We start from the raw sequence: 16,849 nt of genomic DNA, 5'->3' as shown, positions 1-16,849 counted from the left end.
TATCCCTTCGAATCTCGTTACTTATGCAAATTTTATTCCAAGTGAGCAAACTCCGATTTTGCAATTGAAACGAACTTTAAGTGTCCTAGCTTTTTACCAGGGCACGAGTCCCAATAATGGACAAGAAGCTCATATTTCTATGAAGGCAGCTCTTTGGGCTATCTTAAAGTTTATACTTTTCAGCGACATAATGTCATCTCTGACATCATCAGAGCGTCCTTGACCTTAGCGGTACAGACGGTTTTTCGACATTGAGCTGTCTGGAAAGTGACGCCGACACCCACCCAGGCCCAATGGCGGATAAGAATATCAGATACACACACGGAAGGAGTCGAGTTCAATGTTCAAACAGATTCGAAAATACATTCAAATAAATTTGAAACCGAGTTCTTGGTATTTTTTTCAACAGTTTTTGCTGACGGATTAATCTTCGATACATTTTCACCGCCTCTTTAAGTCTGTGATCTTTTGATCATTTCATTTACGTCTTTCAATAAAAAAGCATCATTGATAACTTTACCTATGGTGTCTGACCAATCAGTGGCGGGTCCAAGGGGTGCGTGGGGGCACGTGCACCCCCCTTTTTCGACCGAGTGACCTTATTTTCTCCCCAAGACATTTGTTAAGAAAATGATGAATCTAATTTTTATAGAATTTTTCTGGGGGAGCATCTCCAGACCCCTAATATGAAAGACCCAAGCAGCTAGTACCGCGCAACCCTTTTATCGAAAACGCTAGATCCACCCCTGCCAAGTATGTGGTTGAATAAAATGGCGGGAAAATGTGGGAATTTTACGTACTGAATATTACAGTCTTCAACCATGCGCCATCTGACGTGAAAATAACAGATTTCGCAAATAAAACGCTAGATTTACGGTCGTTTCTAACAAAAGATATAACGGGCCGGGTCCAGTAAATTGTACGGACGTCGTGACTTCTAAAGGTCTAAAGGTCGTCTCCATACTCAAGACTAGTCTTAAGTTGAAAGATCGGCTGCAAAGCTAAGAGGGTTTGATAACTGGTCATAAATGCAATGACTGTCAAACTTGTCCCTTGTAGATAGAACGTTTCAAGCCAAAAATGCCGCATTGAACTTTATAGTGAAAATACTGAATATCCTCGACAATAATCACGTAATTATATGTGTGAGTATTGGTTGATTTGACTGGTTTATGAACCAAAGCACTAATTCTGATTGAAGAGATTATCATTCAGTGCGGAGATTTAAGATCGTTTTCTAGGTGTTAAGAATACCTCTATTTAATTCCATTTCATGATTAATTCAGAGATCGTTTAACTACCATCTGTATTTGCTTTTTAACTTTGCATCGAGTTACGTTGAAATCCGAACAGCCCTAAACAAAAAGGTAAGCAGTTACGGGTTCGTGGTGCGTGTGTGCGTATTTTTCTATTTCGAGTTTATAAACACGCGTGCACGCTTCAATAGCGATCTTTCGGGATTATGTAGCCCGTTATCGGCTGCTTCGATTTATAGTTTTACGATACGGTTAAAATAATCGGAACGGGCGATCATTGGAAATCTGCAGGTGGCCCCGCTGGATAGGTAGAATAGGTAAGCGCGGCAGTGCCGGACAGGATGGGGAAACGTATCGACTGATTTTCTCCGGAGCTGAAGTCTGAAGACTGATGGAAAACGTTTTGTTACGGAAACCGACGATTTTTTACGCGTAGAAATATAACCACAGAATCGAGGTAAGATTTTTTTCCAATATTCAACGGTTTAATATCGGTTTCGTAATTCTTGGTCGCCTAAAAAAGTGTGCGTTGTATCTTGATCGAAAAGATGACCACAATTCAGAAAATTACATGGAATCAGCTCACCATTTTACAAGAGAATTTTACATGTTATTTTCATATTTTTGATATTTCAATATTCAGGGTCAGCGAATCACAACGAAAAGAATTGGGTACATGTATATTCTCGCATACGAAAATTCATGAATTCATTGAGATATTAGAAAGTTGTTTGTTGTGGAGAATAGATAGACCTTGAAAAATATATTGGTTGTCTAGAAAATCGAAATGCTAATTTCTTGACCAGTCTAAATAGCTGTCTGTCTGAACGATGACCATCTGATTATCTTATAAGACGTGCTCATAAGACTATGAATGCCATGAATAATTTACATTTAATGCAAGTTGGTTTGGGTTTACAAGAGGTTACAGGAAATACAGAGACGAATAGTACTTTATAGGAATAAGTTATTTATTTGTTGCGAGTCACTTACAATATTTGCGTAGTAACATCGATTTTTTTCCAAATTTAGAGTATGAAACTGAATATTCCGCAATAGTATCAAAAACCTGCTGACTTGGGTTTTTTTATTTCTAGCTCGTGAATTTCCGTCAGGGATAAGTATAAGGTTGCTTCATTACGCGTGAGCGTCAAGTGGGGAAAATCACACTACTTTTACCTGGTTCGCCTCCACGACAAGGAAGAACAGTCTTTCTAATTATTGTTGGTCCCCGGTATTCGTTACGATTACAATATCTAATTTCTCTAATCATCTGACATGATGGAGACAGTTCTGTGGTTGTGGATTACGATCCGATTGCGGAGAGATCAAATATTGAAATTCTACTAAATTTAGCTCGCAATGTGAGTCGTATCAACTCTCCGAAATAGATATAATTCATTTGGCGCAAATTGAACCGATGTAATAACAATAAACCCATGATTTTCAGACGCCAGCCTCTACTGTGATGGAACCTGCAGGCGAGGCGTGATCTATGGCCTTATGATATGCGAGCGTTTTAAAGAAAAATAACAAAATTTTCCGCTGACAATTCTCAAAAGACGACGAAAGTGTTTTCTATGAATTTTTAATGACGCGCTATGATCGCTGGAAGCATTACGTTAGAAAATAAATCACATTCAAAACGAGCGCTGATAGAATGTAACGACGGGAATCTTATGAGACGTTATTTCTGCCTAGCTTCATTGCATTGAATGCAAACATCTTTCCCGCTCGCTATTTTCAAGCATATAACAGTCAGAGATGGTGTGAGAGTATGGTATAGAATAACTTACGAATGGTAACGTGACGTATGTAAATCTGAAAATGTGATACCTTTGACTAAATCGTTTCTGACTTCATTTCGGCAGACGTTCGCTTAACTCGCACCGATTTTGCCAGTGCCAGTCTGTCCTAGGTAGGTGAGGTTTACTGCGTTTTTCTATTTCAAAGACTGAATGGATTCAAACTAAATTTTTCTAAACATCTTACATCGATTCTCCTCTTTTTGTCCTCATTAGGGAACATTCTACCGAGTAACAATTTCTCTGTATAAATTAGTCCTTACTACTTGGTATTTTAGACCAATCTGTCTTGTTCGACAGGTTCTTTGTAACGCTGCTTGTTAAGTCGATTTCTAGGCTCTGAAATTAGGGACACGATCATTATTCCGTTGCTGCAATTTTCGTCGAAGGAAAGAATTTCTCAGATGTGACAGAGTCATCCGAACCTCCATCGCGAATGCCGTGTGAAACCCGTGGCAGAAACAGAACAAATTGCTCAAATTTCGGATTCGTAGCAATTTCGTTGCGCAATAATCAAAAATGCTAAAATAATTCAAATGAGTCGAAGTGTGACGGTGGTAATAACCAATGATGAAACACTCTGGCCGTGTTATACTAACGATAATATACAATCTCACGCTTAGACTAAAATGAGTGGGAAAATGTTTCCTTGAGCTAACGCTTGATTCGACGATTCGATTTTATCCTGCCATCTTTAGGAAGGCAAGTAAAAGGATACAAACTAAAGATGCAGCATAAAAACAGTTTAAGACTTAACAACTTTAAGTGGTAACTCAATCATCGTTTAAATAGGGTCTATGAGTTCCACGCAGTTTTTGGTTGTTATAGTCGAAAATTGATAAATCCAACTCCACAGTCAACCCGAAACTGTGGAACTATATCCTAGCCCTTAGTGACCCACTGGGACCAGTATCACACCGAAATCTGTTTCAAATGTTGTTCATTTACAAATTTAGTGGAATTTTACTCTCAACGACCGCGTGAAAGTGGAACCACTAGAGATTACATACGTGATGTTATAGTTTGTTTTACCGCCAGTGTTGGACTCATGCAGCGTGAATAACAACAAAAAATACTCTAGTCATTTGTATATTTCTTGAATCGGTCATTCAAACCCCTTCGGGGTTGGCCGTTAAAACGGCGTCAGTCACGCGAAAACGGTATCTATTGCAGTATAGCCTGGGATGTTGCGACTATTCGTTTATCGGCAAGAAATGGCAACCAATTTTCCAATTAGCTTAAGACGATATAGTGGTGTGTAATCCTGACAACCTCTTCGCATACGTGAGTAGTTAGCCAGAGGGGTATAGCCACGTTTAACAGCCTGATCACGTATCTGGCCAACTCCCGTGACAGATGAAATATTTCCAGACCTAGAAACCATATCATCTCACCCGATATCTGTATAGTATTAGTAGGGTATTGAATATTAGCTCATTCCGTGTTAATTAATAAGGAGCGATTTGACTTATCACAAGTTGCTGTGCACGGCAGGGCGCAACAACGCGCACGTTAAGAAAGCGCGTATTTCCTATTCGTCAAACATCTTCTTATTGAACCGATTTCTGCGCGGAGGTCTTGATTATTGTTAAATATTTAATGTTCGTTATTGGAATTGATACTGGAAAAAAATGATTAGGAATGATTGATGGGGTGTTAATAATTGAAAGTGGGCTGATGTAATATTTCAACCGTTCTATTGCGAGAAAGGAAAATAAACAGAGACCCCTATCGGTGACTGTGTGAACGTTTTAATGACACCGCCGTCAAAACACTGCATCTACATGTGTCCTAGATATGCGTTATGTATCACTATAGATTACGTCATTTTAGAAAACGAAACGTCTACGAACAAAAGATCTATTTGACGTGGATTAATGACACGTGTTTGTATGGAAAAAAAATCAGTCTGAAAACCTGTAGTTTGGTTATATGAAATCCTATACTAAGAATATACTAAAAAAAACCAGTTCGAAATGTTTCCTCGAGCAAATTTCTATTCGCATTTCGAATAGATCCTTCTACCGCAGCATTTCTGAAGATGACGACTCCCTTTTTTCACACTTAGTCTTGGATTTTCGTATTATCCTTCGACGCGGACTCGGAGTGTTTCATGAATGGATGATGCATGTTAGTGTTTAGTATATATGTATATACATGTATATCTGGACAAATTTGCGTATATATATAAATTCAGATGATGTTCGAGTAACCCAGAAACGACCGAGGTCAAAAATGTAATTATACTAACGATAATTCATAACGTAGTGAAATGTATATCGCCATATATAGTTAACGTACCTATGTGTGCTATCTTTAACCCCGGAGAACCCGTGTTTTTTTAACCACTGAATAACCCACAGTTTAACATCAAAATATCCCTGGTTATCGATACGACATTTCGAAGCCAATGTAAATACTTAATGTTATCGTCACGAGCGACTTGTACCTGTATGTACATATATATGTGTCTGTAAAGTTATCTACATCGTGACATCGAGAGACAAAGAGCTGTTCATATAAATCTAAGTATCGGGTTTCACCGTAAGATAGCGACGCCAATGTCTACGGATAGGTTTAGATTGTAAATTGACCTGTGATTCGTACAATATACGCGTCCCGGGAAGGGTAAGTACAAAAACAACAACGATTGACTTAAATATGAATGCAACCATCGTAACGTTCTCCAATTTGAATCAACGTCTACTCCACTAACGTGTAAGGTTAGGTAGTATAGGCTCTTATCCGTGGATATTATATATTTTTGATTTTTGAAACTATCATCTCATATACTGGGATGTCGCAGGTATTGATATGTAATGAACAGGACCCCTATACGCAACCTATGCCAATACTTAGTCTATAAACCTAGCTTCAGTTATTTTCATGTGTAAGAGGATAGGATAATATGATACGTTTTATGTTTGATAACCGTTCAAATAAAGGGGTCTTGTTATCCTCACCCTTATCATTCAAAAATAACTGCTTAGTACATATTTCAATATACCCGCCGCTGTTATGAGTAACTTCTCAACTATTTATTGTTTTCTGTTCCACGACTCCAAACGAAGCCACGTCTTGTCAAACTTCAGTCAAGTTCTAACTATGTAAACACTATGAACATGTTGTACAATATTTCACCGAACGCCTTCTCTTCTTTCTACAGTTATATATTGTTTTATTTTGTCAGTCAAAGATGTTTCCGAAAAAAATGGCCGTGTTTATTTTGTGTGTGATGTGTACAGCAGTTACCATCTCAACCGCAGCAGGTAAATATTGAAGTTTATTTCTCAGTGACTCCGCGGGGAATCGCTAGCGCTTTACACTATCGGGATCACGCGAATTTCGATGAAAAAAGTTTAGTTGATTCAATGTTTTGACTCAATTTCTTCATTTATTCAATCGATATCAAATCCATTGTAAAGAGTAAATCCTTTTTGTGAAACTAATTCCTTAGATATAAGATGCTTGTCAGTCTATTGTCTATACTTAAATAAGGCACTTCTTAATTTGTAACGATTAATTTTTAAAACAAATTTCTTTCTTCATTTCATTCGTTCAACGTATCGTCGCCTTTTTAACGTTTTCCCCGAGGTACGCCAGCATTCAATACCGTCCAGAAACCATAAACAAAAATGGAATAGATTTGTAATGAAGAATATCTGCTCAGGGTCCAGTTTCATGAAAAGGTCTTAGCCTAAATGGTTAAGTTTGAATGGCTGTCCTTAATGAAAACATGAAGTAACCAGTAACAATTGAACCAAAATTTTGAGGTTAAATTTCTCGTAAAACTGTACTCTGAATTCTTGTTTTCGAGAGTTTAAATCAACGATATTTAGTAATGTAACATGGTTATTTGAACCGTTTCCACGACCTCATATAGGTTAGTTCATTCCGTGCCGCATTTCGGCAATTTCGTGGCTTATCATTTCGTTACTTTGAAGCGTTTGTCGGTTATAAATTTCAGCAGGCGGCGACGTGTGACAATAAAGCTTCGGGGGAAATATTATTCATAATTTAGTCGGTCGGTTGTATGCACGAGGAAAGTGTAGTTGATTTATCCACTCTCGCGTGTTGTAATCGAATCTCCGAAGATTTATTTCGCATCGCATCGAAAATAGATGAACATCCTTTCAATCGCGCGCCACGGATAAACAGCACCAAGTGTCAATACAACTCCGTTCGTAATTGTTTTATTCTGAAAGCTGTCGTACACGCATCCGGTCGGTCACGTCACGACATGGTGGCCATGTCAACGCGCGTGCGCTTCGGTCGTTACTTTCACTTCCGCGTCTTGTCAATCCGACGTTACAGAAGCGAATAACGGATGCACCGTCGATGATCAAAGCGCCGGCTTTTAGGCCCATACTTCATACTTTTAATCCGATAAGGCAAAACATTCACCAGGGGAAAAAATTACAAAATATCACTCATCCTGAATCCGTTCCATTAGAGGCGATTCTATTCGATTACCGATGAGTCTCCGATCTCTACATTACCAGGAGACAGATTCTCGGAAGTTCTTGTCGGGGGAGGCTCCGACTTGAAACAACGTTTTACGAACACTTTTTAAATTATTGTTTGTTCAACAGGCTTCGATTCGCTTTTTCCATCAGCGCTCTCGAACGCCGCCAGCAACGTGGGTGATTTTATCTAAAATTGTCTCCCAGAATTTTTATCTTGAAATAGAACATGATGGTGATATTTCAGATAGCGCTAAACAAGCAGTGGACGAATTGATTGAACGGTTCTGGCAATGGAGAATAAAAGAGTACCCGTTATTCGCTACTGGTATTGGCGAGCATGAATTCAATGATCGAGTTGAGTCATTGACTTTGGCAACATTCGATCGAAGGAAGGTAGCCCTTTACTTTACATCATCAAACAAAAAATAAATCTTTTAAGCTCGTATACGTAATATTATCCTAAATGTCAACTTGTCTAGTCTACAGTTCTTGAAAAATATAAAAATTGCCTAAGATCTTCATGGAAATACGCGAATTGGGGACTTGATTTTATCAAAATAGTTTTTCAGATCTTTTTGTTTTGATACAGTTGGAAATTGATGCATTTTTACGGGATATTAAATCAATTGATCCCAATTTATTGGCGCCTAAAGATAAAATGAACTACGAAGTGCTTCAGAACACACTGTTAACGTACACGCAGGGTCACAAATATAAAGAGTAAGTCAGCGTTAGGAATTATCATTTTCCCACACCGAGGAAATCTTAAATCTATACCTATCTCTTTGTGTATATTTTGCAGGTTCACCTACAACGCCATCAACTTTTTAGAGGGACCACAAAAGGGGCACAATTCACTATTGTCTCTTACACCTTTTAACACGGTGAACGATTTTCTCACGTTTTTGAAAAGAATGTCCGCGATCGCGCAACAGGTAAACAGGCGTGTTACAAGATGGCGCAATGCAACGCTTCCGGATCCGACTAAACCGCCACGTTGCGGTTCGAATCCAAATTCATAAAAATAACTTTTAACGTACATATTCTAGATAAAAGAAACGCAAGACTTGCTCGAAGAAGCCGTTAAAGTTAAAAAGACAATGCACGCTGTTTCAATTGTGAGTAATTGATAGATTTATTTGACGTTGATGCATTGGATGACCTAGTTCCTCGCCGTGCAATTTCGACTGTGAATCAATCAACATTGTATCAGTGGTTTCAAATATCTTTTTGAGGGTTAAATATCAATCCTTAACCGGAAAACTAGTGATAAAAGTTTGTTATTTTTTAGAAATAATCACAGTAGGTTTTTGACGAATTGTAATCTGATTTTCTGAACGCAATTATTGCATACGGTTCTTTTTTCAGAAACTGGTTCCGGGACAAATCCAGAAGATTTTGGCCATTCAGCCGACCAGTTTCTATCTCTACACCCCGTTTAATAAAACGCTGGATGCGTTAACGATGGTTAACAGTACATACAAGTATGTCCTCACTACAGGGTTAATCTTGATTCCGAAATGATCATATCTTTTTATGAAAAAGGTTTTACAACAGACATAACGCAAAAGTACAAAACCTTCTTTTTGCATTAGGGAACAGTTACGAATGAAGGCTAAGGGAATAATTCGAAATGAAATCTACGGAGCTTTTAGAAACCTTTCAGAATACATCAGTCAGGTGTGTATGTAACCGTTTAGTTCATCGAGCTTTTAACATCCTATCATTAATAGCTATCTGCAAAATACTGGTTCCCATAGACATGATCTTGGTCTATGAAAAGTGATTGTCTATGATTAAATTGAAGAAGAAACCCACAATTATCAAGAAAAACTAAGAAACTCAGTACAGTAACGACTCAATTGTACTCCATTTTTCTAGAAATATTTGTCAAACACACGGAACGGATACGGCGTGTCGAGCCTACCAGGGGGCGCTGAATATTACGAGGCCGCATTGAAATGGCACCTCTCTACGGATATGACTCCCGATAAAGTACACGAACTGGGACATTCTGAGGTCGCCCGTATTGCAGCAGAGATGCACAAGGTACATATGCAACAGCGTGATCTATAACTGCGCTAATTTAATTATTTGATTAGATCATGTTTATCGATTGAAGTTTCGTCGCCATTTTCTAGTTCAATGCAATCATTCGATCCTCCATGTCGTCTGCTAGCGTGTGACGTCATCGTTCGTTTACCAACCTGTGCTGGACACTTGCCGTTCATAACAAGATAATCAGGATCTAGTGTCACAGTCGTTAACTTTGGGTTAGGATTTGTTCATTTTCAATGTTTTTAACTTTAGAGTCGAATGTGAACCCAATTTTGGAACTGGATCCTAGATATATACGAACAGAGAGTCTGTGATGTGAATCACTTTATCCAACCAATATGACGTAGTCAAATCGAAAAACATGGCTGTAAAACCTCTATGATTCTGCGCTCCTCTCACCGCTGCTCGCTCCTATTGGTCGAATTCAATCACGTGCTTGCGCTTGTCAAACACGATACAAAATCTCCTGTCGCGGCTGAAATGGCTGTTTCATTTGGCCGTTTTATCCGCGCGGGATTAAGTTTAGTTCGTATGTTGTATGGAGACGAGCGTGCCGGGTAGTATGGCACAACGCATGGACACAGGTGCCGTCGGAATTAATCTGACGGCGCGATTCTGCCGAAGCATTTACGTTGATAGATATTTCTCAGAAAAAGAAACGCCGGCGTGAATTCGTTAAGAAGATCACAGAAAATCAGTCCTAATGGTTCTCTTCTCTTTTCGAAGGCATTAGTGATATGGGACTAATGTTGAAGTGTGCGCTTCCGCCATCACAGTTCATTTTTATCGTTGTCGTCGATACGCGAGTGAAATCCAAGGGGATTATTCTGAATCTGGTTGAACACCTCTAGTCAACGTATCCCAGGGAAAAGGGACAATTTCAGATGTATAAAAAAGCGACCCCGGTAGCTCAATGAGTGTGATAGGGTGTGATGCTATCAATCTTTATCAATGCTGAGTGACAAGTGGGTTCGAGTCCTGGTGCGGGCAACACTTCAAAGGCCGTAGAGCCTTAGGTTGAATATACACAATCCTTTAGAGTTAGACTTCGAGAATTGAGGTCCAAACGAGGCGAAGCAAAAACATACAAACAAAGAAATAACCATTTGCATAGGAAGATTCAAAAAAATCGGGGTCCCTTTTGACATATCCCAACCATTGGGGAACTTTGTGCTTTCTGCTTTTATTTTCAAGATCATGGAAGGCGTTCAGTTCAAGGGAACTATCAAAGAATTCATCAACCATTTAAAGGAACAGCCTCGATTCTTTCTGAAAACGAAGGTAAAATAATTCACCAATGAAGATTGAGCTTTTAACTAGAATTGTATGCGGTAGACTGCTTGCCTTGAATTCCCGAGACCAACAAATTCTCTTCAAAGGTCACAAATTCCGGGGCAGTCTCGGAGCAGGGTTAGGTCGTTATCACGATGAATTGGAGTAAGAAAATATGTGATACATTGTCAGAATCCACGGTGTGTTTATAGCCACTATCATTTTAGGAAGATCTTTTGAACGAATACAGAAACATCATTTTCAACCGAACAAAACAAACATTGCCGAAGGTTTTCCATAAAGAAGATATTCCGAATTTACCATTGATGTAAGTAATATGAATAAGATGATTTGAGCATAAATGATATTGACGCCTGGCCAAACTTAAGCGTCACGTGTTTTAAATTCCGCTTTGACTTCGATTTTGAAACTAAATCCCAGGACCCAGTTCCACAGTTGTGAGTAAGAGTTAACTCCGAGTTAAAGTTAGTTCATTATCAATGAGTTAACTCAGAGTTATTACATCTAAACTCGGTACTGTGGAACTGGACCCAGGAGATTACCAGTTTTTGTCGACAGAAAAACGTTGAATATATAAATGCATAAATACTTTTATACAGTATAACATCAGGTGACAAGAATGCCCCGTTAGCCATGTACATGCGCGGTTCGGCAGATGGCAAAATTCGGTCCCATTTATTGATCAATACTCATGACCCCCATAAAAGGTATTACATGTAGTAAGCAATGCATGTGATGTGTTGATGCTATATTACGTATGTTAATAGTTTCTTGTATCCGTTTATGTTGTATCATCTGTAACATCATTGTTTGAGTCTTTTTAACCGCACGTTATTTTCTTTCCTTAGGTTTTCCTAACTATCCCCCTATAAAATAGTTCGTTTGTTTACCCGTCAGTATTGGACGCTTGCCATAAGATGATGCGTTTGACCACAGAACTCTAAGCGAACGCCGTATCGCTTATCGTTCGATTGTTTGACCACTAACAAGGCGTTGGCCAGGGGGGGTTGCGCGCACAATAACCGGAAATACATATTCCACCATTACGCAAGGTTATTGCTTATGATTAGTATCTTCCTAGCCAATTTTTGAATATCTTTTCTCGATGTGGGGCCAAGACCTAAAAAGTTTACTTACAAAATCTTCTGGCTCAAAACTAGTTGGAATTTGTCTACCAAACATGAACACATTCTAATAAAAACTTTTCGTGTCTTCCTCCCCTTCGTTCTGCGGATGATTGCTGCTAAAGTTATCTTCTACTCTCGATCCCTGTAACGGATTGAGACTGATTCATCTGAAATACTAATCGTTTGTTTACTGTGTATATCTATTGTATATATTGATGAATATCGGGCAACAGTGTCAAAGCATCCGAATCACCAGATGAACCCGGTGGAATGTATTATGACGTATCCGCAGATGGGAAGGTACCAGGCGTATTCGTAGCGAACGTATTTCAACCCGATAAAAGGTATACTACTAAACCGTGTTGTTCGGAAAAGATAAAACTGCCCGAATTTCATCCGGATCTTCTCTCGAATGATTTAACTCTAGAAATATCGAATCGATAATTGCTGCAGATATCAATCTGTTGCATTGTACCCAGACTCTCTCACATAATCGACTGACTACAGCCATCTACAAAAACTGATCTTTTACATTTCATATGAAAATGAATTGCTGACTCATTGACATAGCGATCAATCAACATACATGGAAAGTCAGATTGTCATGACCTAGGGTTTGCCCATCAAATGATGATTTTTATGAGGGGATCATGGTTACAGGCAGCAGATGATACCAGCATATTAAAATAAATTATACGACTGTTTTTCTGTAGTTGTTACGCATTTAGTGCATTTTGGTTTTTTTCAGTTTCTAAATGTTTGTTCTAAACCCACTTCATGTATTACTAGATCCTGTGTAATCATACTCAAAAACTTTCTCTCAAATCTTCGATTGTTTCATGCACGTTTTCTTGTATCGAATTCCTCTGTAAACGTTATTATGATTAACCTCGTGTAATCATATCGCAAGCAATATTCTGAGCTGATAATTGATCGTTTTTTAAAACATTTTCTAGGCCGACTTTTGACATGTTGGCGCTCTGTCTTCACGAGGCTGATCCCGGACATCACATGCAGGTATTCATTTACTACGAATTTGAAAATAACATGCATATGAAACTGATTACCATTTCACATCCTTCAAATTGATTATAGATCAGTGTCATGTTGCTGGCCGATTTACCGAAATTCAGAAAATTCGTCGACTACAGAAACTATTACGCCGTCCCATTTCAATTCCCGTTTGGCACATCCTATACCGAGGTAAGTGGACAAAATCGCTACACAATTCCCACAATATTGTAGCCAGGTTTAATTACGTACAATCTTTAAGTAATCATTTGAATGGAAACGTTGAATAAACTGCTAGCTCAAGAAAACATTTTGGACTCATTGGATGTTTTCATTCTTAGTGTAGGATTTCATATCAAAGTTTTTTATATCATCTTTGAACGTTGTTTCCGCAGGGATGGGGGCTTTACGCCGAATATCTAGGTAAAGAGTTAGGTCTTTACGAATATCCGTACGAATTGTGAGTATATCTCATCACTGATAAGTCTTATTAGAAGAGATTACGCAATATCAGTATTAGATGACTATACGAGAGAAATCCCACAATAATTCAGCCAAAGATAATAAAGGTCCTGAATGAAAGACGGTATATTTTGAGCAACGTTTCGGATAAAGACTATCATTTCGCGTACTGCCTGCTAATGGCTATCTTTAGCCTAACGGCCTTTGGCTGAATTGTGATTTCTCTCATATTTTTCCGTTCACAAGTACAGAACATGTATTTTGCGTTCTGTTTTTTTTTCAGGTTTGGTCGCTATGTGTCTGAAATGTTTAGAGCTTGTCGCTTAGTCGTTGACACCGGTTTGCACTACAAGAAGTACGTTCTAATTTACTCTTCTGTACAAAACATTTATTGGACCTTTCAATTAATCGCGAACATTATCCATGTTATCTGGTGCACAAACAGAATTTTGAACTCATATGAAAAACTTGATAATTGAACTTAATTCACTCAATTAACACATTTTCTCCTGGACCCAGTCCAAAAGTTCCGAGTTTTAACTCTGAGTTAACTCATTGAAAATGAACAAACTTTAACTCAGAGTTAACTCTAACTCACAACTGTGGAACTGTGTCCTAAAGGTTAAATGATGGTATATAATTCATGATTGTCTCGAAAAAAAATGAATTATCAGTTTCTCTTATTTCATGTTTATTGCTTAATTCATCTCTATGGAGTTAAATGTATTTTATTTATACATTGAATCTCATTAAAATTTGAAATTTGATCCCATCAATATGAAAACATAAATTATTCAAATTTGAATATCTTATGTTTTCATATTTGAATATTCAAATATGCTAAACATTTTCAGATCTCTGCTTCGTGGATTATTTTTATTTGAATTGATTGTTGATCTTTGAATCTGTTACAGTTGGACGAGACAGGAGGCTATCAATTACCTATCGGATAGACTTACAGACCCCCTACACCAGATCGAGGTCGAAATCGATCGATACATCACGTGGCCTGGTCAGGCATGCGCGTACAAAGTCGGCGAATTACAAATACTCAAAATGCGCAGACGGGCAGAACAAGCCCTAGGTAAATAGTTGAAAATCAATATTTTTTCATTTCAATACCCCAATTTCGCATTAAATGGCTTTGTGCAATATTGGACAACATGTTGCCAAGACTTGGGAAAAATCCCACATGGCAGCCTGATATAAATGTAATCCAAATTTCACGAATTTCTTTATAAGAGATTACTGGCCCGACGGAAAAAGTTGGAAACATGTCGAAATTCTGAAATATCTTCATTACAAAAATTTGGATTTCCATGATATAGAGATTGCATTTTCGATTAACGGTGCCCATCATCATGATTTCATTTCATATTGCAGGAGATAAATTCAATGTGAAAGACTTTCACAATATAGTGTTGAAAGGTGGTTCGTTGTCGCTGGATATATTACACGCATCTGTGAACAGTTGGATCGAAAAAACCACATCGTCTGCACACAGGATGCGTCAATCGACATTCGTCTTACTACTTACGACGTTATTCATGAACGCTACGCATCATTCGTTGTTTTAGATTGGTTTTACAGAATGAGTATAATAGACGGGTCTGATGAACGATATCATACCACGATTTCCGACGTGCTAAAATGATGTAATAATGAGATTTATCGAGGCATTGGCTACAGAACCGGAACCGGTCTCCGTATACTACAATTTAACCTTAACCTCTATAATGATTGGAAGTGATAGATTCTGTTTCTTGCCCGAGTTAATTGAGGAAACATTATCCCCGGTTCGTTGGCCACTTTCATGTGTTTATATATATATTAATGTTTGTAAAACTCGTGTTATTTCAATTAAGATTTGCGTAATAAAAACGTTCGCTTTTCTAACTTCGTCGTGTCGTTTTCGCTCGGAAAAAGAAAACTTGTTAAAGCATAAAATAGATTTGTTTTTTTACCTGTGCTTTGACCCAAAACTGATAGTTCCGAATCCAGCCAGTGAAACAATGTTATATTCAGCCAGCAGGGCATGTCAATGGTTCCCGACTCACTAATGAATTACACTGATGAAAACAGTGTTTGTGAGTTCTGTGTTCGTGGCTTGTTGGATAGGTTTGGGTGAGTCCTTGGCTTGTTTGGATAGGATGTTTGTGGCAATGAGATGGCAGGTCGGAACCCAGTGAAACCAGCCTATTCGGTCAGGACATGACCTCGTGTTCCCCGATTCACTGATCTCAGAAAGAAACTCTTTCAACAGACTGACAGTTTCCGAGAATCTTCAAAACGAAGGGAATTTAAGCGGAAGAAGAAGATTGACCGAAAAGATAATCAGATGTTTATTGACATATATACTCGTATTCAGTAGCAGGCCTACACTGTGACAGATATAACACTCAGTAATGTATTTCACTAGTCGCCTCTTGGTGCCGCTTTTCTATCTACCATCAGGTGGTGGCGCAGGTGAGTTGACATCCGTATTTGGAGGAGGTGGTGGCGGTGTTGCCGTGTCTCGAACAAACTCTTCGTGTTCAGCGTCAGCCGTCAGATCTATTTAAAACCAAATTTCATATCAGAGCAAATTCTAAATGGCTATTGGATTTTTTTGTATTCCTTTACAAGGCTACGATTTTAAAATGATACCCACCTACTGCTGTACCGCCGACGTTTTTGTGACAGATGACCAACGTCGCGGTCAGTAACAGAACGATAAACGCTTTCATTGCCACGGTTTACGTACCACGAACGCGTATAAATCTATTTTAAAAAAAATCGACAATCTTGAAAAAATCATATTTGTAATAACGTCCAATGATGTAACATTTCCATGAAAATAAATCTCTTTTCCATCTATTTACTTCGTACGTATATTGTACGTATTTTTAATCTGTAATGAAAGATTCATCAAACACGCTCTAACCCGCGAAAAATACGATTAAGATTAACCCCATATATACTTGAAGACTAAGAATGATAATAAATAAACCTTCAATTTCTTAAACGTCTAAAAGTGCGGGATCTGCCATCTGTGATTTCGCTATTTCCGGCATCTATTGCCCTCATGTGACCTGAAGCCACAGGGTATTACATATATATATATATATATATAACTCTCGTAATCAAGGCGGCACGCCCTAAAAAGTAACACGATTCAACTTCCAAACACAGTGCAGAGTGACAAGTCTGATTCTGAGGCGTCGTGAAAATGAAACCTAATAACCTACACATTATCAAAATATGCGGCTGATTACAAGATTGATTTGGTCAATAGTTTCAGCTCTTGGAACGAATTAATAACGATTGAAATAGAATTAGAATTAAAATTTGTCTTATCACATCACGGACCGAACGATTCTCAACCATCATTT

General features: G+C 38.3%; 1 protein-coding gene across 4 annotated transcripts; it reads left to right on the top strand.

Moving 5' to 3' along the window:
- The first annotated feature begins 5,170 nt into the window (after positions 1–5,170).
- Positions 5,171–15,395, top strand: LOC141908764 (uncharacterized). 4 transcript variants are annotated; one of them, XM_074798953.1, is made up of 18 exons: positions 5,171–5,191; positions 6,252–6,330; positions 7,772–7,920; positions 8,117–8,247; positions 8,330–8,462; positions 8,577–8,645; positions 8,896–9,011; positions 9,123–9,207; positions 9,409–9,576; positions 10,780–10,866; positions 11,085–11,185; positions 12,239–12,349; positions 12,962–13,022; positions 13,101–13,208; positions 13,412–13,476; positions 13,762–13,833; positions 14,393–14,562; positions 14,862–15,395. In XM_074798953.1, the coding sequence occupies exons 1-18, from the start codon at positions 5,183–5,185 to the stop codon at positions 15,053–15,055; spliced, it is 1,908 nt and encodes a 635-aa protein (XP_074655054.1). In that variant the 5' UTR covers positions 5,171–5,182; the 3' UTR covers positions 15,056–15,395. The 4 variants fall into 4 exon arrangements, with proteins under 4 accessions (XP_074655054.1, XP_074655057.1, XP_074655055.1 ...); XM_074798956.1 differs by lacking the exon at positions 5,171–5,191 and adding an exon at positions 5,279–5,298; XM_074798954.1 differs by lacking the exon at positions 5,171–5,191 and adding an exon at positions 5,550–5,689.
- The last annotated feature ends 1,454 nt before the right edge of the window (positions 15,396–16,849 follow it).

This window comes from Tubulanus polymorphus, chromosome 7 (assembly GCF_964204645.1).
Source record: "Tubulanus polymorphus chromosome 7, tnTubPoly1.2, whole genome shotgun sequence".
Classification (NCBI taxonomy): domain Eukaryota; kingdom Metazoa; phylum Nemertea; class Palaeonemertea; order Tubulaniformes; family Tubulanidae; genus Tubulanus; species Tubulanus polymorphus.
This window is presented reverse-complemented; position numbering and strand designations above follow the sequence as displayed.

Coding starts and splice junctions, on each gene's coding strand:
- LOC141908764 (XM_074798953.1), top strand. Junction 9,208..9,408: donor TTTCAGAATACATCAGTCAG/GTGTGTATGTAA, acceptor CCATTTTTCTAG/AAATATTTGTCAAACACACG. Junction 10,867..11,084: donor GATTCTTTCTGAAAACGAAG/GTAAAATAATTC, acceptor CTATCATTTTAG/GAAGATCTTTTGAACGAATA.